Below are 26,100 nucleotides of genomic sequence, written 5' to 3'. Positions count from 1 at the left end.
CCTGGCAATTCAATTAATTCAAGTAATGAAGAACTGTATGGTGTGTGCAAATGTTCATCTTTGGTGACCTGTGTAGGGGATTGGCATTGTTTCATGTAACACTGAACAATTAAGCTTTTTTCTTTTTTAAATTTTAGAGGCTATGAATAACTGTATCTTCTAATTAAAAAAAAAAAAAAAAAAGAAAAAGTAAAAGTGAAAACCACAAGCGCAATCACACAGAAGGTGGGAAATGTCTGAGTCAACTTTCCCAAAATAAATGTGTTCCAGACACTTGGCTGGTGTATATTTTGATATGATCTTGAGTTGCATGCCTATACGGATTTTATCAGAGAACAAGACTGCTCTTGTCAACCAGGGCTTGTCCAGTCTCTTCTGTAGATATTAGCAAGGGATGCAATGAAACAAAATAGTTGTTAAGTTCCTGCAGCTTTTCAGCTTCCTAAAACCTTCCCCTTGACCCCATGAAGTGTTAAAATGTGCCTATCATCAATAAACTTTTTTTAAGTAGACTATGAACCTGCAGCTGTCCACTCAATACCAGCTCATGTCACCCTAAAGAAGGGGTTTCTCAGCTGGAATATCAGTCCCAGAGAAAAATGGTACCTTGCTTCTGCCCAGGAGGGTGAACACTTCCTGCTGCCTTCTGGCTTGGAGTACGGACCAGAGAGGCTTTGGAACTTCCTGGGATAAAGCTAGGGGAAGATAGAAATGATTAATGCTCACTGATGCTAGGCAAATGTTGTAGCTTTGAACCAAACCCAGACCTGTGTCTTTTGGTTTGCTTATAAGATTTTTTTCAAGCTTTTCTTCTAGTCAAAGATTAAAAACTTCCTCCAGCAGCCCCAGGTAATGATGTTTCCCAGGACTTCTACTGCAAGTTCTGTGCTGTGATGGTGTTACAAATTCTTCCATGTTGGAGAGTAACTACTTTTAAGCACTGTCCTAGAGGAAGATACAAATGGGCAAATGGGACCTTTAGTGCTGTTGGCTACAGCTGCTGACTTTTCATAGCCACGTGATCTGATTTGCCATTTGGGCTCGTGAGGCACCTTCCCTTGTTTTCTCAGATTTTCTGTCTCCTGCTAGTTTCTTCTGCTGCAATTTCTTTTCCCAGCATGTCAGTGTGTGAACTGTACTGACTTATGGAATGTGTGATTCCTAGACACCGACTGTGTTTTGTACCACCTTTCTCATCATCTGAGCGTCTCCCCCTGAGTATGGGTTTTACAACAAATCCCATGTGGTTCATCTTGCCCAGGCAGGGGATTTGATGAGAACTAACAGGCACTCTGCAGTTCTTGTTTCTTTTGCTTCATCTTATCCTTACATGACAAAAATATTTTGAAATAAAAAGAATATTTAGAAACCAGAAACCAAGTTATTTTTAGGGCAAGCTAATAAAGCTAAATAAGAGTTGGGTGGGTGGTGGAATTTCTGTTTTGCTCAAGACTGGTTGATATTAACGATGTCTTCACATCAGCAGACATCAAGCACAAACTAAAGTACTGGCAGGTTTGTTACTCTGGAGGGCTGGGCAAGTCTCTGAGAGGTGAGAGATGGTGGCACCTTTTCTAGTTAACTTTCCATTTCTGTCAAACCTTCTTGTGAATCTGTCATCCATTGCAGAAACCTCTGTTCTATTTTTGCAGCTAGTTGGCATAATTTCAGTCCTGGTCAAACTTGATTGTACCTGACCACCTGTGGGACTGCACAGAAGTCACAATAACTTTACACCTTCTGGATGCTGAAATCAACAGTGTTTCCTTCAATGGATGCCCTGAGGTTTCTTGGTTCTGAGAATCCAAGCTTTGTTTAAATCATTAATTTGATTTTCCTTTCCCGTCCCTCTATGTTGGTTGTTTTTTGTTACAATCAGCTACAGTCACCTCTAAACACCAGTTTTATTTTCTCCTGCCTTCATCTTGCTGCCCACACGTGTGTTGAAAAGGGCAAATCTGTAACTATTATGGTGATTCAGAAATACTTCCAGTGTACTTTCTGAAGGATGGTTGAATCTTTGGACCAATAATCTGGGGACACCTGTTGAGAACTGTGTTCATAGATTACAGGACCTTTTTGCTGCTGGTTCCTTGGGTGTAGCGTTTATCTGACTCCAAACAGGGCTATCTGTTCTTCAGCAGTTAGAGAGAAACCAGGCTTATAGTATTCTCTGCTTTCTGAAAAACAACCTTTTATATTCAAAAGGATTTTAGTTTGCTTTCCTTTATTTGCTCTGCTGTTTCCCCCCCAGGTCGCATTCTGGATATGCATGAAAGAAATTGCAGAGTAAAAGAGGAAAACTTAATGGGTTACTATTCTTTTGTTTGCTTTGGGAATGTATAACAATCCGTGACACCAAGCTCCTTAGTGATTCCTGGTTGCTTTTGGCCACCTACAATGTCAAGAATCAGAGAGCTGATAGTGAGCCTCATAAACAGGATGGAAAAGAAGGTCCCACATCAAAAACACTAATTTGAGTTTGCATTTCTCCTATTAAGTTCAGAAAGAAGGATTTGCAGAATCATCCTCCTTGAATCCCCCCACCCCAATTCTTTGGAATTGTTGCCTTTTTTGTGTATCAGCCAAAATCTGTGCAACTTCTTTTCACATTGTGTCACCTGCTGTGACCAAAACTCTTCAGCTGCTTCATCTCAAGGCATTAGTGAAGTGTTTGAAAATGAACAGAAGACTTTCCAAATGATATTGTGTCATTTAAAACCTAGAATCCCTAGTTCTGGAAAGGATCGGAATAGATGTCTGAAAGCAAGACAGAGATGGTATTTTGGGCAGTAGACTAGGATGCAGAAGAAATAAGCTAATCTCTTTCTGACCTCCCTCTCTGTTTCTGGACTGTGGGTTTAAAACCAGGTGCATCAAAGTATTTCAGTGCCTGTGTTGTATTCACATCCCTAAAGATCTTGGTGCTTAAATGGGGCAACTGCCTGCCTTGACTCAGGTCTGTGGTCTATCCGGACCCGGCTTCCTTCCTTCCACCTGTCTGGGCACTTAAAAGTGTGCTGTACGAAATCAGGACTGGTTGTTGTTCTGTACAGTGGCTAAAGGAGTTGTTACAATAGGTGTTATTATAATATAAACCTTGATCCTGCCAGGTGGGTTGGCAGATATTTCTCAGTAAGTGTTGCTGCTTTAGACTTGTGTGAAGAGTGGGGAAAATAACTGGGTGCACCTGTAACAAAAAGAGATCAAATTAGCTCCATGTGAGATTATAATTGATTTTCACTTCATAGATCACACACAGAAGTTGAGGTCATTTTTGCCCAGCTACTTGCCAGGTTACTTTAAAATTTTTCAGTGTTTACTTCAAAATAACAGGCTTTGTTTTCATGAGAAGAAAGTCTCACAGCCCCTTATTTCCTCCATTTACTATGTATTTGCTTGTAGCGGAAAAAGCCTTGGGAAAGGAAACTGTTCTGGATTGGCTGGTTACACAAAGTCCTCCAGCAGAGATCAGGGAGTTCAGGGTGGAACAGGGCCATGTATATGGAATAGACTTCACTGTTTCAAAGACTGAAAAGCTGCTGTAGTGGGAGGCCAAATGCAGGGACTTAATATGGAACCTGAAGCAGTAAGGAGCAGGCTGTCAGCTTGAGCAAACCTGTGGCAAGCTCTGGCAAATCTACTGGAGCTGGTTTATGGAAAGCTCTCTCTGAAATCACAAGGCCATAGATGAAGTTAGCAGGCTGAAGAGGAGACTCTGTAAGTATCATAATCTTCACCATGATAGTCACATAATATCTCAAGCAATAGTTCAGCCAGGCTCTTTTTCTTTGAGTGTCATCTTTGTTTTGCTGGGTTGGTAAAGGTTGCTGGGTTGTTAAAGGAGAAAAAAATTGTCATTGAGGCTTTATGAAGTCATTGAAGATTTCTGTTTTCCCTTGCACAGATGAAATCATGCAGCAGGAGATACGGCCGCTGGTAGCAGTGGATATAATAGAACAGCTCCACAGGCAATTTGCCATCTTGTCAGGTAAGATGTTGCTGGTAATCACACTCCAGGATTCTCTTGGAAACATATTGGAATGTGTCATGCTGACTGTCACCTTTCAGCTCGGTACAGCAGTTGCAGTAGTATTTTCATATTGCTCATGAAGAGTGCTGCTGCAATCATGGTGTATGGAACAGATAAATGCCAAGTTGCTGTACTTGTTTTTCTTAAGGCAAGTTATTTTTCCATGTTCTCCACAATGGGCTGGGAGGAACATATTTAGAGGGGAAGAAATTAAACAAAACTTTCAGTACATATCTTTGCACAATGTCAAGCATCTTGTTTGTGGGAAAAGATTGTGGTCTATCAGGCATCTATTCATGACCTCCCCCTTCTTCCTCATTTGCCTTTGTTTTAGAAATGATTCATTGCTAAAGTGTAAGGCTCTAATCTTTAAAAGATATGATTATTACATATTCCTTTGTTTGCCTAAAGTTTTCAGTCACACAAAGTGATGCAGTTCCTTCCCCAAAGAAAGAGCTGATACTGAAATATTTGGCAAATTATTAAATAAATTATTTTGGGTACCGCCAATGATAAATCTTGTCTGGATCCTAAAACAGTCTCTGCTGTTGACTGCATGGCCTCTGGCAGCTCCTTTTGTCTCTATTTCGGCCTGTTCTGCAAAGAAGAGAATTCAGAATTTGCTTATCATCTTCCCCATTGAAGCGGTGAAGTATCACAAATTTGCAAAAAATGCTGAGATTATAAGAAGGTCCTCTTGAAAAGCCTGTCCCTCTTGGTGAAGAGTTACACTGGGTATAGAGCACAGAGTGCACCAACCCAGCTGTGAAAATGGTCAGCTCAGCAGGCCCAATCCTTGCTGCATCTTTGCATTTTTAGATACATCCCAAGATGCCAAAAGAAATCCAAATCTAATTTACACAGAATTCTTTATGAGGCTCTGAGTATTAAAACTTGATTTTGGAGGCTTCCAGGTAGCATCTTGTGGCAGTTTCCTAAGCTCAGTAGCTAAAGGGTTTGCATTAGGCAGAGGGTATTGACTGAGCAGAGGTAGAACCAACTGCCTTCTCATCTGCAGCAAAGCATCTCAGGGTCCTACCTTCCCAGAATTCCTAATGAACACACCCCTCTGGGCAGGACAGTGTCTGTAACTGCATTAAATTGCTCAAACCTTTTTCATCCCTCTGTTGTGCTCAGTGCAGGGTAAGTAGGAATTGTTGAGAATTGAGCGCATCCCATGCAATTGCCTACCCAGTAAAATGTGGAGGGTTGCTATTTTAGAACCCCATTACCTTGCAACATTTGGGACCAATAACAAAAGCTGAATACAGCATGTAATGAGCAACTTATCGAAAGTGGTTTACTAAACAGGAAGAAAAACCCATTTCCAGTTCCAGCTAGAATATTAAACATGGAATAAAAATGTCAAGGGTAGACATAAAAAAAGAATATTCTTATTTCTTTATGGACTCATAATTTCAGCAGTGCCTGTATTCTCACCTGCTATTTTAGCAAATTCAACTCTTCACATTTATCTAATTATTTTATTCTTGGAAGTGATGAGAAAGGTGTTTAAATAAGGCTATTTAAATGTGAGCTGCTTAAAGACTTGAAAAATAACTCTTCATAGAAGGCAAGGCTGAGGAGCTTGTTTGTTAGGATTCAGCAAGTAACTGGTTCACCAACACAGAAGTACTGATAACAAATATCGAAGGAGAGTGAGAAGGTGTCTTTCATGTCCCCATCTACACAAAAAATCCCATTTTAAGAATTTTCAGGCTTATCTAAAATCTCCTCACTACAGTCCAGAAATAGTATCCTAATATAAAACAGGGCAGTATAGTTCAAGTTTCTAAGTTGATTTCAGTCTGAAATTTACAGCTAAATTTGGAAACCTGGGTGCCTCCACTCCAAGATCCCCATGGCAGCATGTGAAGATCAGGAGCATAAAATCACCTGCTTAGAAGCCCTCTATCTCAGTGCCTTATTCTGTTGGTGACCACTGATGAGTCATAGATAAAATCCTTCCCCTCCCTTCCCTGCCTCTAGCAAAATGAACTTTAGGTGCAAGCCAGCAGTTACTATACTTTTCAAAAATGCATTTCTTTAAATAATGTAACTTTCTTTTTCTTTCTTTAGCAAAAGATTGGTTTTTTCATGCAATGAAAACAAAACTGGGCATTCTTCTGCCTCATTTCACTTATTAAAGTAATTCACACATAAATGACCTCATTTTTTTTTGATTTTGATTTTGATTTTGATTATTTTTTTCCAGATGGCTCTGTAGCTTTTCCTCAAAGCATGCTGCTTTGCTGCTTTTCATTTGATACGAGCAACCACAAGTATTTTGGTGCTTCAGTGCTTGCCTATGTGGTGGCTGAAAATTTGATACTTAGCCTATTTCCTGGTTTTCCATATTAAAACGTTGCAGCTCAGTAGCCACTGTGTGGAAAAAAACCCTTCTGTTCTTTGGTCTCACCACTGTGGGCAGTAAAAGGCAACTTTCTTGTAGAGTATTATGGGCATAAATTATGTTTCTCTGAACAACTTCATAACAGTGGTATACACTGATTTATACTAGATGGGGTTATTTCTTTCAGTCTGGAGGCTGCAGCCCCCAGAGTGCAGCCAGTCACCTCTTCCATGCCTGTGCAGAGCTCAGAGGATGTAGCACTGAGGCTGCTTTGTGTTACTCCACAGCCTCTGGCTCTGTCAAGCTCTCCTGTTCAGTCCTGTGGACCCCAAATCCATTTGTCCAGTGATAATGACTGTTGCAAACTTTGTCACAAATGAGTATTTTTTTGGTTAATACCACCTTTTTAGTAACAGCTGAGGCAATGTAGTGAACCCACAATGTTCCCTTGCAGTAAAGCAGAAAGGGAGGAAAATGATTGAATCAAAGGCTCTTTGTTTTCTCTGGACATGACTCATTAGAAACACTTCTCTCCACTACTGCTGTGTGCAAACTTCTTAAGAGGATCTGACTATGTTGCAGTCTCCAAGCAGATGGTAGGAATTACATAACAAGTCTAATGAGTTTGGTGTTTGATTGTGTCAGGGCCTAGTTATAATGAATGTATTAGCTACTAACAGCCTCCTGTTTGTCCTGGTCCTCCAGCTATCAGATTAACCAAGACCTTACTCCATGCCAAGAACAGGGAAATTCTCCAAAGCCTTCCCTGGTCCACTGAGGTCATGGAAGAGGCTGCAGTGTAATGTGGCAATGTCCTTAATCACATAATTTTACTTTGGTCATCTCTTTTCCCATGTGCTGATTTAGCCTTGCTTAGCTTGTGAGATCTGGTAGGAGTAGTGGTTCTTGTGGTTAAATTCTAGTTTTGATACCACTACTGCCTCTTTCCTTTCCCTGAAAACCAAACTCCCAGTTATGGGACTACAGCTGTGACAACACAGGAGGGCTCAGCTAGGTTTGTGTATTTCCTGTAGCCATTAAGGGAACTAGATCACAAAGTTGAGTAGTACTGAAAACCTGGTCATTCTAACACACCAGTTTTTACTCAAGAATAAAGAACCAATAGTAAAATACTGCTTCTGTCCTACTGACAGACTAAAAAACTGCTGTACCAATCTGCTCTTGGAACTGCTACTACTTCTCCCCCCCACCTCCTTTTTTATCTGCAGCTTCACAACCTGTTCTTATCTGTAATTACCCTGTCAAGGAGCCCAATCTGCCATTTGCTGCAATAATGGATCATGTTACTAAATCACGACTTTATTAGACAAACTGTCACGAAGTATATTAGCAGAGAGAATCATTTTCTTTGTGCTCTGCTCCTGTTAACAGACTTCAGTGGATGGGAGAGTATATCTGAAAATGGTAACTGACTCAGAAGCCAGTTTATTTAATTTGCAAAGCCTGGAGGGTATTTGGCCATCTGCTTCCTGTTTAAACTGAGCCTTTTGGAAAACCTGGGCAGACCTTGCCAAAAGGACAGTTTGGATCTTTTATAAAAATTGAGACCCAGGAAGCATGATTTAATGAGAAATTCATCACTCACAACCCTTAATCAACATGGAAAACCAAAACAACAGAGCATGGAAAAAGCAAGACCTCACCAAAGCAGTGAAACTTCAGCCAAGATATCATTAGAATTTTTGGCTGCCTGACCCGGGAGATGAACTATAGTCAGGGCTGGGCTGTGATGACTCAGGGAGCTCTCTGCATGTGGGCAGGCCCAAGCAGTTAAACCTGCACGTGTCAGCAGCATTTGAGAGAACACTGTCCAATACTAACTGATGAGTTAGTGTCTGTGGCAGGCTGGGGAGGTGAGCTCTGGAAACTTGCAGACTAACTTTTGGAACTTCTCCTGACTATAGCCTCTTTGTTGGGCTGATGGTTTTGGTTTGGTTTGGTTTGTTTCCCAAGGGAGTCAGCATATTTGGTGATCTCTAGTTAGAAGAGCTGCTGGCTATGGAATAGGACTTCAGTGTAGTCCCTGACTGTCTAAACCATGGATATTTTTTGTGCCTAGGTGGGAGGCATAGGTGGGCTAGAACTGAGGAGTGGGAGATTTTCTGAGATCTCCATGGTTTTCAGGGCCTTGGCCTGCAGTTGTGATTGTTTTCTGCTTTTACATCAGTCATACCAACATGCAGCTTCAGCTGTGAGAGCTCTTAGAATTCAGCACTCGCACCTCATTTGTCAGTCACACCCTTTACACTGCAAAGCAAAATTAAATTGTCTCAGGCTGCCATAACCTTTTCTCCCCCATGTATAGTCCTTCCTCAAATACTTCATTTGCTTTTTTTTCCACAGCTGAGTTCTGGCCCCTTCTTCACTGCAGCGCCTATCCAGGCTGCATTGGCTGCTGGAAAGTCTGTCTAATAGGAGCAACTATGAATGCTGCTCTGTGTCCTGGGACTTTGGGGATTAGCACACATAAGGGTGAGCAAAGGTCCCACTACCATGGGTACCTTGTACTACCCTGATACAACTTGTGTGCTATCTCTTCTGAATTTCTTAACCTTCCACATTCATTCTGACTTCTGACCTGTCACCCAGGTTCTTCCTTTCCCTTTGCTCTTGGGCCAGAAGTGAAGAGGAAACGTTGAGAAAAAGTAAGGAGAGTGCCCAGGAAGATTCTCATTCTCAGTGGCAAACCAGGCAGAAGGTCAAGCTGACTGTAATATTTTCTTTGTAAGTCCTGCCTTTCTCCAAGCAGTTCAGCCAGCCCTCTGCTCTTCTAAATCCTGCTGTTGTTTGCATCAGTTGTGCTCCAGCTGGTTGAGCTCAGGTCTGCATAGGAGACAAAAATCTGGTTGGGTTTCCCCTGCAGGCAAAACTCTGTGGCTACTTATGATGGAGCAGCCTGGGGTCTGACTGAGGAGCAGTGACCCAGCCACGGGAGGCTGCCTGTGAGATAGCCTGGCTTCCCTGAGGCAGAGTCAGGAGTGAGCCTTGTCTTCAGCTGCAGGGTAGTCTGAACCTTCCCTGCTGCCGGCTGAACCTCCAGCTTTGGTGTGTGACCCTCCAGCTTGGGGGGCTGCTGCTTGCAGTGGCCACTGCCACCAGCTGCTGATTCCCTGGCCGGGCACCAGCGTTTGGAACTGTCAGGAGGTGCTGGAGCTGTCTGTGTTGCTTGGTGAGTGCTGCATCTAATGGTGCCTGGAAGAGCTGCAAGTCAGAGAGACAGAGGCCAGTGCATTGCATGAAAACAGCTGCCAGGCACTGCCGCGCTCCTGATGCCTATTTTTCAGTGTGTCTGTTTCTGCTTCTGACTGCACTAAACTCAAGGTATTGCTTGCTTCTCCCTTGGGGCTCCTTAGTTCAGCTCATGCCTCATGAGCCCCTTTGCTCCCGGCAGTCCTTGTGTCCATTACCCACTGGCACCACTGAATAGCACAGAATGCTTCAGGCAGCTGTAAGGAATCCCTCTCACCTCTCTGCTGTGCTCATTGGCTCACTCTCTTCAGCACTTCTGTCTCCTTCTTCCTGTCCTCACTTTCCAGATGAAGTGTCTTTTTTTTTTTTTTTTTTCTTGAAGACTAATTTTTTCTTCTGGTGTTCTGTGGAGCTGCTGGAGCTTGTTCTGTCCCTATATGCCTTACTTATGATGGGTTGTAAACTCTTCTATTTGGCAGTTGGACTCTTGTCACAAGTGATGGTCAGGAGTGCAGGGATTATGCACAGTCCTAGCAAGCACAAGGATGCTATACAGAGAGTCCTTGGGGCCAAATTCCATGTACTCAGTCCTTATGGCTATGAAACTGACTGAAGACTGTCCCTATTGGCTTTTAGTTTGTGTTCTCTGCCCTTTCAAGACATTGAGTAGTATCTAGCTAAAGTATTTCAAGGGCTGGAAGAAATCTTGTGGCAACTCCCTAGAAAGAAAGGTTGATGGCCCAGGAAAAAAAGGGCTGCCGTTTGTCAATTCACATTCTGCAGAAATTTGCATACTGCAGCAATTCTTGATTTCGTGTCAGGGAAAAAACTGCCATTAACATTTAGATGTATGGAATTGCTCTCTCATACAGAAAAGAGAGTTTTCTAGACACCCTTGTAATTTAAGGAGCTTCCCTTATATCCCACAACATCTACTCTTGTTGTCTTATTTAGATACAGGGATAAATGGATATGGATAAGTTTCCTTTGTAACTCAACTACTGCTCAAAGTTCAGATATGGGCAGGAAAGACCCATTTGTAACACATTTGTGCTATTGCTTGTCACTCAACACTTCAGACATTTGTGCTGCCTTCTCATCATAGCACGTAACAATTTCTGAGTACCAAGCTCTTTCAACCTTCCCCTAATTTCCTGGTGTGGCAGGAACTGAAGGTTTCCTTGTTTATTGCCATGTCTGAAATACAGCTGTGCTGAACCATCTGAGGGTTCTGGTTTGGTTGCAGCAGGAAGTGTTGCCTTCGAGGTGGAGAATGAGATGGAGATCAGGAGCTGTTAAGGGCCTGTGGCTTAGTCAGAGGCAGGAGCTGCTGACTTCTCGTTGAATGTTCTGTCTGAGGCTGCTCCTAAGTGGCCTAGATTTGTTGCCAGCGGTGAAAGGAAGAAGTCAGTGTTCAGTCTGCTTACATTCATTCTTTGGATGGCTTTTTATAGGAGAAGATGCCATGACAAAAATACACACCCACATACATAGAGCGCAGCATCAGCCTGCCTCATCTAGCTCGGGGAAGAGGCCAGGGGAAGAAGGGCACGTGTGTGAATGTAGATGCAAGAGATGAAATAAAAGGTACACAAAGAGATCCTGGTCAGCAGGAGCATTAGAAGTACCATTTGAAACTTGTAATTTAAACAAATATTGAGTATAATGGCAGCTAAACTACCAGATGTTGGAGGAGGGGATCCAGGGGAATCTCTGTCTTATCCTCCAGTGGCAAATATTGCTGCTTTAAACCAAAATATTCCAAGTTACTACATCTCCCTCATTTAAAGTATATTCACATATTTGAAATATGTGAATGGGAAAGTTTGGTGCCCAGAAACGATGTGAATGTTCACAAGATACCAGGTGTGAAATACCTTGGCATGCACTGAGCTCTGCACAGCCGACAAATTCGATATTGAATTTTCCTGGCTGTTACTGCTTGTGTCCAGGAGATGTCACTGAGAAGCTGTAACAAACCAGCCTAACTGGTTGGAGTTCCTGGTCTAGAGTGCAGCAGTCTGGGGAAAATCTAAATTTGCATGACAGCATATTCTCCATCACTGCTGACTGCAGACAGTGCAGCTGGAGATCCAGCTGCTGTGCATCAGCATTTGGCACCACCCCAAGGCCAGTGGGGAGGTCAACGTGGAGGCCATGGCTCTGCTCAGCATTTGAAATCCAATTTAGTACAGTGTGAATGATGGCTTTCTTTCTTTCCCTCTTGGCTGAGAGACTTTTGAGTCTCTGTAGGCCTGTTTTCTCCCTAGCAAGGTGAGTTTAGTGAATGATCTAACACAACTGAGTAATTTTCAGGTGTAATCAAAGCAATAATCAACCTTCAGAAAGGAAAAGAGGGGCTGAAGGTAGTGTGCTGATACCATGTCACCAGATATCAAGAAGAAAAAGGGTTTCCTTGTTCAAAATTCGTGTTTTCTAGAGCTCTGAATTTTGCGTTGTGCAAACATATTCCACAGCATTCCAGCTCTCCAAGGCTAGACAGCACAGAAGGCACCTTAAATATTCTAACTGAGGCTGGGAGGATAGGGCAGAGGCAAGATCAGTTCTAGCAAGGGACTGTCAACTCTACAGAGAAATAGCCAGGAATTACTGCACCTCCTTGCAATAACCACCAACACAGGATCAGGAGAAACTGGTTTGTGGCATCAGCTGTGGTTATCAACAGGGAAAGGCAACGGTGGATGGGAGCAGCCTTGTTTATGGGGCAGCAGATTTGTTTATGGGGATTTGGAGGATGTTTTCAAGGAATGAGAACTCTTTTTTTCTCTCCACTCCCATGCTCCTAATGGGATAATTTAATGGGTATTTTCCTGAGGAAGGTAATTTACTGTCTCCTTCTCACAGCCTCCCCTTTACTAAAGAGAAGCCCAGAATATGGCTGTCCCTTGGGCAAGAGTTCTCTGTGTGTGACAAATGACTCAGAAAACTGTGTGTACAGCAGGACTACACTCAGTATTGGGCTGTTAGAGGATTCCTGAGCCTGGTGCAAAAAATAGGTTTACGTAAAGATTGCAGAGAAAGGAGAAAGACTCGGGGAAAACATACCCTTAATGCCCTATTTAAGGAGAACGAAGCAATAAGGTATGTGTAACAAAAGCTTTGTTTCGTTGTTCCTTTATGTGCTGCTGCCTCCTCAGTGTGCTCTCAGCTCTGAGTCCAAGCTGGTGAGAAAACCCCTCGTAACTTCTGTGTGGTTGGAGCGATGCCCAGATTTATTAGTGGAACCCAGTTAGGATTGGTGCTGCAAGTGAACAGAGTCTGTGCTGTGGACTACAGCAGCTCTTGGAGCTGAGCATCGTGTCAGGAGCACTGTAAATGCTGCTTGGTTCCAAGGGGCTTAGCTCCATGCCTCCTGTAGCTCTACCTGAATCTGGATCAGGGAATCCCTCAGAAAGGGACTCTTCTTAACCTTGTAGCTTGCAAGCTTCCTGACCTGTTTAATAGAGGTTTGATGCAAATAAACAGGATGAGCAAAAGTCCTCCATGCACTTTGAGCATTTTTTTGTTAAGGAAAGACCTAAGCCTGGATTGGTCCCAGGCTTTTGTTGTGGGTTGTGTGTGTGTATTCAAAGGTTTCATTCTCTGTTACTTCCTTTCATTTGATGTCTAGAAGGAATTTGAGAGTGCTGTACCTATAGGGAAATATTGTAGTACTATCACAAGAAATTATTTGGAAATGGGAAACAAAGAACAAAAAAACCAAACCACTTAATCAGAATTGTGCAGAAGATTAAGGAAAAAGCTGAGAATCTCAAAGGCTAGAATCTCATCTGGAGTAAACGGAGGTAATGAAACTACAGTGAGTTATATCAGATGGGAGCTGGTGATGATTACTGGACGTGGGCACTTTACAAGGAGAAATATGCCAATGTTTCCCACTTGAGCACTGACCAGTGTGTTCAAAGGCGTAAAATCACCCTCTAAACTTTACAACTTGTCTTTTGCAGGAGGAAGAGGGAAGGATGGGGCACCCATTATAACCTTTCCAGAATTTGCAGGATTCAGTGAGATACCCGATGACGATTTTCTGAATGTGGTCACTTATCTAACCAGCATTCCCAGGTGAGGCTAAGCACAAATGTCTGTTCATTTCCTAGACAGTTTTGCTTCCCCAGGGGCTCGCTGATTTTAGTGGTGCTACCAGGAAGTACCAGTGCCTCTGCATCTATCCAGTCATTATGAAACTTCCCTGTGTGCTGGAGGCCCTAGGAATTATTTCTGTTGTCTGCATGGAAAAGAAAGCTTCACACAGGGCAGGTTGAACTGAATCAGAGCAGGAGCAGATCTGAAGAGCAGCAGCAAAGATGGCAGATTAAAGGGAGTTAAGAAGGGTTGTTTGTGAAAAGTCTGAGGGGCACTGGATGTAATAAGGGAAGGGCTGCTTCTGGAAGGAGCCATACTTACGTAGTATGACTGCTTATTCTCTGAGTGCCTCTTTCTATGCAGCTTTCCCTTTGCTGAGGAAGCAAGTGAGGTGCCCCATTGGCAGGATTTTGGCAAGCATCATGTGCTATCTGATACTTCATTTCTTTGGAGATTGCTCCACAGCCAGGATGTTTTCCTTGCTTTTCGCCTGCAGTTTTATAAGGATAGTGAAACAAACTGACTTCCTCTACTCTGAAAAAATGTGCTAAGGCATGACTGCTGAATTACTTTTTGTTTATCGAAGAGAGCTTAATATTTTTTCAGTCCCCTGATCCTGTCTCTAGACCATGGCTCTTTGTGCTAGTGAGAAGCACAGCAACGATTTATTATTTCCTGCGGTCTTCTGTAAAAACGTGCTTAGAGGATCACAGCAGAAAACGTGCCTCCTTCAAGTTTGAGTGAGAAGTTTTACAGCTTTACCTACGTGTATTCCCCATATTTGCCAAAGTTGTTGCCAAAGAGTTGCCAAAACAAGCTGAGAGAAACAACATACTGTGAACTTAACAGCTTCATTGTTTCAGTCTGCTCTGTGGGACTTTTGTTCTGCCAGGGGAAACCCTGTTTTGAGTATTTCTTCACTCGCTCCAGGCCTGGGAGGGTGACCAGCTTCAGGGTATACACAATAGCAGCAGTGGCTGAGAAAAGCACAAAGTAGTTTTTCAGTTCTTTGTTCTTGGTATGCAGGGAGATGATTCCCAGTAATGCTGTCATATGTTGGGGAGCCAGCATGTTATATTGTCAACATGATAGACAGAAATGCTTTGAACTTCTTCAGCCTGTGTGAAGCCCAAAAGCACGGATGGGTTCAAAAGAAATGAGCCAAATTCATGAAGGATTGCTCCATCAATGGCAGCTGGACACAACGGCTCAGATTCAAACTCAGGCTGAAGAAATTAATTTATTCCTTAATGCTGGGAATTGGGAGAATATACCAAGAGAAATACTGTCCTTCTCATTTTCCTGCTGCCTTTGTCTCAGTAGTCACTATCGACCAACACTGGAGTCAGGGTGTTGAGCTAGATGGACCTTTGCTTTGACTCAGTTTCAGTTCTGTGTTTTCTGCTCTCCTGAGGAGTCCCAGAGCCATATACAAAGAATGAAGAATTGAGTTTTAAAACTTTGTAAGTCAGGAGAGCTGTGATATACGTATTTTACAGCTGATGAGGTATGTGTGAGTAATGTCTCACTGTACAGACAGGCTCAGCAATACTTGTGTTGAGTAAGTGACTGTTCAGTTTGCTTTAAATGACTTGTTCAAGGTTAGTGACAAGCTGAGCTTTGAAAGTACATTTTCTGCATACCAGCACGTTGGTTTGACTCTTAGCTTCAATCATAGACTGCACTGTAGGGATGTGAGTTTTCCAGGGAATTTTCTAGTCTTTATTGCAGTGCTTTTAGAAAGATTGCCTGCATTTCTTGAGTCACTATTTGAAACTTGCCACTATCTCTGTAAATGGTGAGGGAGAAAGATGTTAATTTAGAAGAAGAACCCGAGCAGCAAGCTTTGTGTGATTTATGACATAATTATATGGAGTTCAGTCTCAATCAGGCATAAGTAGGGGACCTGTTTGGGTGCAGCAGAGCCCTGTTAATCTGCAGTAGGCTGGTCTATGCACAGTGTCTCTGCCATATACCTCAGCAAGCAGTAAAGGGACTGCATTGTTACTTTTGCCAGCACTACTCTACTAGATAGTGCTGTGTATAATATAGCAGCATTCCTGTGCATGTAGTTTCACGGCTAGTAGTCCACCTTTTACTTTAATTCTCAAGAAAGGTGCAAAGGTATCCAAAAAAGTGACCAAGAACAGAGAATAGTCTCTAATTCTTCTGGAGTTACATGAATCAGGTGAGATGAAGTATAGTTTGAAAAGCAGTTCATCCTATTTATCATAGAAAATACTTCCTTCTTCAGAGCTTAGTGAACCAGAGAAATCAGCATCATTTTCCAGGCAAGTGTAGAAAGAATATCTGTCTTTTATAGTGTCTGATTTTGCATATCCTGTACAACAAGGTTCATGCTAGTTGTGGAGATAAGCTCTGTGATTGCAGATAACGTCATTTAGTGTTAGTAACTTTCTAAGTCCCTCTGGAATGATTAATCTTATATGCTCATATGACAAAACATATGACAGGATTGAAGATCAGCCCAGTGAGACTTTTGTAACTTGATTTGTTTTCCCCCTGGTTCAAGACCTGTTTATGGGAGTGCTCCACCAAAGGGGTCTGGATACAAACACATCCACAGGCACTCAGTAACATAGTGTATGCATGTGCATACCTCTGTGCATGCATTAGATAGCTCCAGAAAGCCCTTTTTTACATGCTTTATTGCATGGCCAGAATTCCTTTCTCTTTAACTTGACATGGATTAGCTCCTTTGATAAACAGGTGCCCTTCCCTCCTTCCAAAAGAGGTCAGGAATTTCAACATCTCCTGACCTCCTCAAGTCAGTGTTCAAGGGCTATCTTGAATATAGAGCTGAGGATGGAGCAGTTCTGCTGATCGCAGATATTTTACTCAGGGAAAGGGAACCTCTCTGCTAGACATCTGTAGATCAAGGCAAATGTGCCAGAATTTATTTTGGAGGTAAGCCTGATGTTTATCTGCTCTTCAGGATTGTCTTCAAATCCTCCTTTTCAGAGAACTGGAGAAACCCCAATGCATTTTCATAATGAGGGTAGAGATAATACAGTACAGACACTGTGAAAACATTGATAGAATATGTGTGTGTGTGTTTGTTTTTAAACAAACTTTCTCTGGATGCACACTTAAGTGGGGTTCTCAGCTGTACATCCACTTGTGCTGATGCTGCCATTTCGGCCAGGCCTCCTCCTGTGGCTGTTTGCCTGCATCCATCCCTTGGTGCCAAATGACATTCAGACCTTGGTATGGTCTTTCAGCATGCTGATTGAAATAGGATCACTTGCTGACACTCTCTCTGTTTCCCTGGCTAAATTTCGGGCCTCAGTCAGTCCTATCCAGCTAAAAAGGAAAACAACCCAAAGAAACCACAAAACCCCAACAACAACAACAACCAAACAACCCCACAAACAAGCAAAACAAACCAAAGAAACCTCCACATCAAAAAGCAAATATACAAGGACCATTGGTTTATCTCAGTGACAACAACTGATGCTGAACATCATTTGAACATGAAGACCCCAGGCTCAGACTTTTGTGTTTAGTTTCTCACCCTTTCTGTAACGATCTGCAACACACACAATATCTTTGTTGCCTTTATTTGAATATTATCAAGGAATTTTACTCTGTGGAATATTTGTTGAGCTACTGAAGGATATGTATGTGTTTGTGTATATCTAAGACTACTGAAGGGTGTGTATACATTTGTGTATTTTCAAAAGGTAAAACAGATTCATTTTCTTCCCTGTGCTTGAGAGGCACTGCTGCAAACATATTTTCTGTCCTCTGCAGAGAGCTGCATGTTGCTCTACTAAACAGGAAAGGTCATGTATTGTCACTGCATTTCAGAGGAATGCTGTAAATATATTAAATTGGAAAATTCAGTGAGTTTTCCTGTCAGCAGTATGAACTATGAGGAACATTCGCATGGCATCCCAGTTTTTCACAATACTTTGGCTTTCAGTTTTTGATCCTGCAGAGCTGCAGCAAGAGCTCAGAGTTGTTATTGTGTTGATGGTCTTCAGTAGATTATTGACATGAATTTGTATAAAATGACCCATGGAAACAGTGTTCCTGGGTTGGTCCTTGTATGGGCAGTGGAATAGGGATCAAGGAGATAATTTTAACAATTTTTTTTTCTTAATCTGTGCTTAGATGCTTGATTGCCTTATGTCCTCTCATTATGACATTTATACTCTTCCTGCCTGCCTCTGGTTTGTCCTGGGATGACTGAGCCATCCTGCTCTAGTGAAGTTTCTGGGCACTTCTCAGTGTGTACTTCTTAGCTTCTCCAATGCTGAGTGCTCTTGGAAGGCAGAGAGCAGAGCAGTCCCACTGAAACCTTGCACTCCAGAGTGGGATTTTTGAGAGGGAAAGACCTTGTATGGGCAGTGGAATAGGGATCAAGGAGATAATTTTAACAATTTTTTTTTCTTAATCTGTGCTTAGATGCTTGATTGCCTTATGTCCTCTCATTATGACATTTATACTCTTCCTGCCTGCCTCTGGTTTGTCCTGGGATGACTGAGCCATCCTGCTCTAGTGAAGTTTCTGGGCACTTCTCAGTGTGTACTTCTTAGCTTCTCCAATGCTGAGTGCTCTTGGAAGGCAGAGAGCAGAGCAGTCCCACTGAAACCTTGCACTCCAGAGTGGGATTTTTGAGACGGAAAGAGAGGATGGGGTATTTATGAGGTCTACATAGGTGGAATGGAGCACCAAATCAGTGCCTCCCAGATCCTCCTTGAAAAGCATTGAGAAGGAACAGGAGCTGTTATTGTGGCCAATATGTTAAAAAGGATAGTTCTGAATGACTTGCAACCCCAGAACAAGTTTGTGATTGGCAAAACAGAAGTCTTCAATTTCTGCTTTGCCTACCAGAATTCCTGAGGCTTTGTGTACACAAGTCAGGAGATACTGATGCCCTGGAGCTCAGTGCCCCTGTCAGGTGTCAGCATCCTTGGAGAATGAAGACTGCAGGGGGGTGTCTAAAGCTTGAATTACTTTGCAGAAAAAAAAAGATCTGGGGGTTTTGTCTTCAAACGGGCACAGTTTAATTTGTGGCCCTGAACCATTCATGTCACCTAGACTGGCAGCAGAGTAGCACAGCAGCTGAGAGACTCAGCAGATAAAATATTCATGTTTTGTGTAAGCTGCTAGCCTTATGCTGGAAATAGAAAACTTGCTGCCTTTCCTTTTCATGTGCATTTCTGCAAATATTCATTCTTTCCACTGTACGTTGTGTTTTCATAATGGGCTCCAAGCGTGATGTGACGGAGGCTGTGTTTTGCTGCAGTTCTCTGCCTTGCAATGGGAGTATCTCCCTGTAACCCAGCACACCTATTTCATCTGTTTTGCAGTCTGGAGGCTGCCAGCATCGGGTTCATCATCATCATAGACAGACGACGGGACAAATGGAGTGCAGTCAAGGCATCCCTGACACGAATAGCAGTAAGTACTTGCTTTTGTTATTTATCTTCTAGAAATTAAAATTATCTGCTAAACCTTCAGCACATGATACGTGATTCAAAATCAGCCTCCTGTGCTCATTTTAAGCTCCCAGTTTTTGGCTGTGGATGCAGATTCTTCCCTGCCCTGCAGCTTGTAAGTGTTAAATAAGAGAGGGAGGAAGCTGCAGAAACAAATTACATAGCCTTGTTTACTGCTGAATTAGAACAAATTCCTTATTTTCTGGGTTGACTGCGATACAAATTCTAGTAATTTGAAGTTGATTCCTAGAGGAGTATAAGAGGTACCCCTTCTGTGCCCTGAGGAGGGATGACGTGGCCTGCTTATGAAAGAAATAGATCCCAAGGGGTTTGTGTTTGCATGGTAGTAAATGATCTCTGTCAGAAACTCTTAATAGCTTATTACATCTCATTTGCAAAAGTCAGAGCTGGGCACTGATTTTCAGTGCTAAGAAAAGCAGCTGCTTCCATACATCTCTCACTAGGAATATTTACTGTGTGAGGACCAAGCACTTACACACAGAGGTGTAGGATGGAGGGATGACAAAGGTGACTTTAAGTTCTTTCAAGGTATTTAGACAGAAATGTTTTTCATTCTCAGGCTTTTTTGCTGCTCTCTTCAAGAAATTGTTCCTTTTTTGCTTGATGATCCCAGAGGAGTGTGAGAGATGTAGGCTGGGTGTTGCAGGCAGGGCCATGTCTGATGAACGTGTTGAGTGCCTGTGTGTGTGTAAAAATATGTGAGGTTAAAAAGATTCAAAAGCCTTTGCAGAGTGAATAGGTAGGTCAGCCTGGGGAATCCGTCCGTGCCGCACGCCAGCTTCCTTCGCCACGTCCAACGTGGGCAGCTAGCTTTGCCCTCTAGTGGCTGCAGCCTAAAAAATGGGAAAACCTCTCTTGTGGCGGTGCAAACGGGACTTGGTGGGGTTTGGATCTTGGGGAGGGAGGAAGGAAGGCACTTGTCAGGAACTTTGGAGCTCTGTAATAAATCTATACCAGAAAAGAATGTGTGGCTGGGCAGTAAAATCCATGGGTCAGTCTTCCTGCTGGCTTTGGAGATAGCGACAACGAGCATGTGCTGAATGGACCAGCTGATACAATGAGCTTCTGGATTGAGCAGGATTCAGTAAACCCTACCTGCTTTGCCCTGGTGAGGAAACACTTGGCTGAAAATTCCCTTGTAAGATAGAAATGTGCCTTCTAAGAACTCTATGTTTGTTGCAGGGAGCATTTCCAGGAAACCTGCAGCTGGTGTTTGTCCTGAGACCTTCCCGCTTTATCCAAAGGGCAATCGCTGACATTGGCATTAAACTCTATCGAGATGACTTTAAAATGAAGGTACCGGTAAGCATGCAGTTTTTTGTCCATGCATTTTCTTTATCTCCATATCAGCAGTTCTGGGGTGTCAGCAATTTCTCATAACCCAAGATTGCAAGTGGCAACTGGGGCCTTTCATCTGAGTCTGTGTGGTGATGCCAAAGAGTTAATTAGCAGTGGATGGTTCACAGTATTTAATGGACATGTTCCCATGTTCAGTCTAGCTATAAAATGTGACTCAGTTTTTAAGTACTGACATTTTATCTCAGTGGAGAAGTTCCCCTTATGTAGGCAGAGGTAGATCCCACTCTAGTGATAAATGTAAGTATTCAGGACTACAGAGCAGTGAAAGCCTAGGGCTGAATTCTGCACTATTTGATGGGTTATCCACGGGAGTGCTGACTGTCCCTGTAACATTGATTATTCTGAATATCTTTTATGATTCCCATCCCCTCAAGATTCAGAGTTTGTTTTTTACTTCTTTTTATATCCACTTGGCATATGCTGTAGGTTGATGAGACTGTGATTTGAAGAAGGTTCTCAGTCCTGAGAGAGTTTGAGATTATTCTGTGAGAGGTCTTTTAGGAGTTGTTTTTAGCTGCATGTTTGCATGTGGTGTCAAAAATGTTTAAGTTTTATAAATAAACTTGAATTATGATTATTGATGATATTTCATCCTGGATCAGACTCATACTGTGTTCCACAGTGGCGTTACTGGAGGGATTTCAGATGACTGCTTTGGATTTTGCTTGTGGGTTTATATTGTTTTGCCAAATACTTATGGCTCTCCTCCAACGAATTTTAGCTCTGTCAATACTCAGGTTTGAAGTTCAGGTGTTTAAAACACTTTCTGCTTCTCCTGAAGTGAGGGACAGCATCTTTTTATTACAATGCATACAGAAAAGAAACCATGAACATACATTTGGTAACTGTGGTTAAATGGTAACATTTACTGTCTTCCGGTAAGGGTGGCTTTTTGGTAACCTGCAACATTGATGAAAAAATTATGTTTGAATACAAACCAAAATTTTTTATAGTACTTTAAAGAATGGATGTACCATATTTAATATGCTATGATCTGTTACTATAGCAACCGTTGTATCAGTGACTGCAGCCCGTAAAGGGACAACGTCATCAAGGACTAATATTTTCCACCCATTCAGCATTTCCTATACTTTCAGCAATTTATTTGAAGTTGGAGTTACATTTCAAACCTTGGAAGGGATCAAAGTTGGAAGGGAGGTTAATTCTAGGCAGGGGTCAAGCACTGCATGAAGTATGAAATCGTAATTTATCTTTCTTACAGGCAGGAAAATCAAGATAGCAATTTAGTTTGGGGTCGTCTTGGATATTTTGAGCCATCGTGGGTATGTCCACAGAGCTCTTAGAGAGCAATGTTACAAAAACTAAGAGCATGACATGTTTGCTGGATCCGCCTGCCTCCTGCCCAGATACCTGTACACAGCCTGTCAGATTTATGTGCAGGCTGCACACATATGCCTGATGCTATTCTAAGTTGCTTAGGGTTGTACTAGAGGTGTTCTAAGTTCCTGGGGTCTGTCATGCTCTCTGGAGGGGCTTTTCTTCTGTGTTGGAGCCCATCCCAAGAAAATATCATCTGGGCATGTCCTTGTATACCCCAGTTTCAGAGTGGGGAAGTAACTGAGAATGATGTCTGTTTGTCCTCCTTGAAAACAGTATCCTAAATGCCAAGCATGAGAGCAAGACCAGAGAGTTCCTGTCCCATTGGAGATGTCCTTACTCAAGGAATTAGGGATCAGTACCTATCTTCAATATCACCATGATCTTTTGAATTGTTTCAGGTTGTTTTTTCGTATTGTGTGTTTGGCACTATGACACCATTCATGTCATAACTGGGCCGTAGATGGGTGGCATTTCTTATCACAACTCTGAGTCAGGACCAAGACATGAGCATTCAAAAGGGGCTCCAAGAATATTGTGTGCATTTGTTAAGGAAACATTTGTTTAATAGTTTATTTGAGCTATCAGACTGTAAATATGTTCAGTAAAATAGATTTCCTGGGTTAAATCAACACTGAAATGAGTAGAAGCCAGAAGATCGAACAGGAGCTGGAAATAAAGGCTGAAATAACCAACCAGACACAAAGAGGAAATGCTGGATTTATATCACGTTGACATACAAACATGGGTAATAAAACCTCATAAGGCATTGGTATAGTGATTTGATTCAATATCATTAACCAGCATCAAGATATAGAAATATTGGAGGCACAGCAGGGTTCTTTTGAGATTGAAATTTGAATTCAAACAGAACACCCAGAGATATACCCAAGGAACCTTCCATCATAGGAAGTGAATTAAAGCATCTTCAGAGCATACCTGAGAGGCTGAACAATCTGTCCATAGCAGGCACTTCCTTGAGCTTTGTAGGCTGTCACTTTTTTTTCGACAGCCTAACCCATCGAGAAGCAGCCCCCCCACAGCTCCATGTTCCACACTGACCCTTCTCTTCTAAACTGCTTCTCCCTGGCACTCTCCAGCTGACTGACTGTTGCTGTCTTCCATCTGGCAAGCAGCATGGGAGATGCTAACCCTCCTTCAGATTGGTTTCTTAGATGGATGCTGGATTGCTTGTAGGCTTTCTCCTGCAGAAATGCCTGCATGGTGAAGAGCTATGCCCTGTTGGGTAGCACCGTAGCTGGCAATATTAATAGGTTTGCTTTGTGGCTCATGCTGAGCATACCAGGTTAAAGCAAACATAAAATTCTTCCTAAAAGAAAACTGCATGACAGTGTTCCTCCGTAGTTTCAGAGAGGTTTGAAGTGTATCAGAAGATTTCCTACTTGTCAGCAACATCTCTGATGGGGAAGAGCTACAAAGCAGTTAAGACTCACTTTTTCAAATAATGATTTCCACTTCAGAATTAGTGCATAGACTTCATGTTCCAGTCTGAGGCCTTTCCAAGATGATGAAGCTTTTTGAGTTTTCTGGCTTTGATCATAACAGAACAGTGTTTCATAACACATTCAGAGAACAATTTTTCCTTTAACTTTGGCTGAGATACTCAGTTTCCTTGCCTCAGTTTCTTCACCAACAAGATCTCCTGGTTTCTGTGTTTAAAGACAGGGGTCAAGGAGAAGATGAACTGCTGGAATTGAAAAAGAATAGAGTGAGGGCCTAATTGAAAATATTCAGCCTGTACAGGTCCCTGGGACCAGATGCATCCTCCACTATATTCTTGTGCCAAGTTAGGTTAAAGTCTGGATGGATAGACAACTACATATGGATTAAAAAACTAGTTTCATGATGGGTTAGGGGGGTCATGGTAGTGGGTCATGCTCTATCTGGAAGTGGGCAACAAGTGGAGTGTTGTATTGATACCTGCTAGGACCTGCCCTGTTTGGTCAGTGACGTGGAAGAGGCAACAGGATGCACTGTCAAGTGTGCAGATGACACTAAACCAGGAGGAGCAGTTGGTATACTCCAAGACAGGGCCACTAGAACAGAAACTCAAGGAACGGGCTGACCAGCTTATAGTGTTATGTATACACAAGGGACAAAGCAAAGTCCTGTGACTGGGAAAGACTTTCCTTCTAGAAGGGTTTTCTTCCTCGAGAAAGAACCTGTGTTCTTCCCTTCCAACAACACAACAGTTGTGTTGTTGACAGCAATTCCCTGTAGCCTGACTATGTGGGGAGCATCTCTGGGGAAAAGGACCTGGAAGACAGCAAGCTGTACATGAGCCAGAGTGTGCCCTGGCAGCAAAGGAAGCCATCAGCATCCTGCATCAACAGGAGGAGTATGAACAGGAGCATAGTCAGCAGGTTGAGACAAGCACTCATCCCCCTTTACTCGGCTCTAATTAAATCACACTGAGAATACCCTGTTGAGTTTTGGTTCCCCCAGGAAACCCCCAGAAACCCCCAGAAAAATACTAAACTGGAGTGAGGTCAACAGAGAGCCAAGAAGGTCAAGGCTTGGAGCATGTGTTCTGTAAGAAGATGCTGAGGGAACTGGGCTTGTCTAACCTGGAGATGGGAAGGCTTAGGAGGGTTTATATGACATAGCAGCAGCTTTCCAGTCCCTCCAAGCAGGTTACTGGGCATTGCAGCCAGCTTGTGCATGATGGTAGGGCAAGAAATAACTGACATAAAGAGAAACAAGGGCAGTTCTGACTTGATAAAAAGAAAAACTTTTTCACCACAAAGTCAGGCAGCAGACCAGACTGCCCAAAGAGGTTGTACAATCTCAATCCTTGGATGGTTTTAAGTCCCAAGTGGATAAAGCCCTGAGCAGCCTGGTTTGATCTCACAGCTGACACAGCTTTGAGAAAAAGCTGGACTTGAGATCTGAGGTTCCTGCCAACCTGAATTATTCTAGAAAGATTCTGTAACAAAAATCAGCTAAAAACCTGTTCAGGTTTGTTCTCCAGGCTTTTCTTAGAGGACTATTAGCCTAGAATACACATCCTCTTATCTCCATACATCTGCACTCATCTCATTGTCCACAGTGTTTGCCAATGTACTTACCATGCTCCATTGGAGCCTGCTGACATGCAGAGCCACTTAAGCGTTCTTTAAATAGAGTCAAGTAACACATTTGACGTATTTCTGACATTTATTTATTTAAAATTCTTTGTCATTTGTGCTCAACATTTTGGTTTTTTGTTGCTGAAATCATGGCATATCTTCTAGCTGTTGGAACAAAAATAAATGTGTGTTACTTGTGTAACCACTTGTGTTGACAAGTTTACAGTGGTTGCCAAAAGGTAATGCTGCTTATCTGAAGCTGAACTAAAATCTTGTTTGGCTATCTTCAAGCAGGTCTAGCAGTAAGGAGATTCTAAAGTAAAAAAAATGGATCTAGGCTTATCTCTCCTTTCCGTTCCGTTATGATTTTAAATAGAAAAATGCCAGTGAATTCAGTGAACATACAGTGCCGAAAAAATCAGAAAAGTGAAAGAAAAATCTTATTCTCAGTGGTTTCATTTCAGCACTTCCCTGGATCAAGTGGTCGGTGTTGAGGAAGCTGTTTAACTTGCCTGTGCCTCTATTTTTCTGTAAAAAAAAGTTATCTAGAGAATAAATTACTTTATGGAAGTTTGTGTGAACATCATCAATACCATGCTTTTTCTCTTGATGCGAATGCAAAATGACTGAGCCTAGCAAGGAGTAAGATGATGTCAAACCAAGATTAGTTAAAGAATGTCCATATACACATTGAGAAGGCAAAATATAGAGGAAATAAACTGTGGCCATGGCATGAGCAAATACAAAATGAGAACTGGCGGCCTGTGGGGGAACTGCAGAGGTCATACATGTTAAGGCAAACCCAGGTCCTAGGAACAATGATTGAAAAGGCTCATTATTTCTCTCAGTCCAGTGTGTTTGGATTCATTTCAGATCATCATGTTAAATTCTGTCTCTGATCTGCATGGCTACATTGACAAAAGTCAGCTGACCCGGGAGCTGGGAGGAACCCTGGAGTACGGCCACAGCCAGTGGATCCATCACCGAACTGTGAGTGCTGGTGCTGTTCTTACACACCTACACCTGAGCTGTCCAGGTGACAAATGCAGAGCAACCATTAAGCAGGAACTTTTCAGTTGCATTACAGCCTATGGATTCTGCTAGGGACTCAGGGCAAGAGGAAAT

At 42.5% G+C, this 26,100-nt stretch overlaps 1 protein-coding gene across 10 annotated transcripts in view; it reads left to right on the top strand.

The window, feature by feature from the left end:
- Nucleotides 1-26,100, top strand: part of MCF2L2 (MCF.2 cell line derived transforming sequence-like 2) — a 160,634-nt gene that overhangs the window by 34,655 nt on the left and 99,879 nt on the right. For 8 of the 10 annotated variants that reach the window (XM_017726946.1, XM_017726945.1, XM_017726952.1 and 5 more), the window contains 5 exons: nucleotides 3,908-3,991; nucleotides 13,565-13,679; nucleotides 19,040-19,130; nucleotides 20,372-20,491; nucleotides 25,849-25,965. In XM_017726946.1, the coding sequence (XP_017582435.1) occupies nucleotides 3,908-3,991; nucleotides 13,565-13,679; nucleotides 19,040-19,130; nucleotides 20,372-20,491; nucleotides 25,849-25,965 (527 nt within the window). Of the gene's footprint in view, nucleotides 1-3,497; nucleotides 3,721-3,907; nucleotides 3,992-13,564; nucleotides 13,680-19,039; nucleotides 19,131-20,371; nucleotides 20,492-25,848; nucleotides 25,966-26,100 lie in introns of those variants that run through there. The other 2 variants (XM_017726949.1, XM_017726944.1) reach the window with 2 other exon arrangements.

This window comes from Corvus brachyrhynchos, unplaced genomic scaffold, assembly GCF_000691975.1.
Source record: "Corvus brachyrhynchos isolate BGI_N302 unplaced genomic scaffold, ASM69197v1 scaffold162, whole genome shotgun sequence".
Classification (NCBI taxonomy): domain Eukaryota; kingdom Metazoa; phylum Chordata; class Aves; order Passeriformes; family Corvidae; genus Corvus; species Corvus brachyrhynchos.
This window is presented reverse-complemented; position numbering and strand designations above follow the sequence as displayed.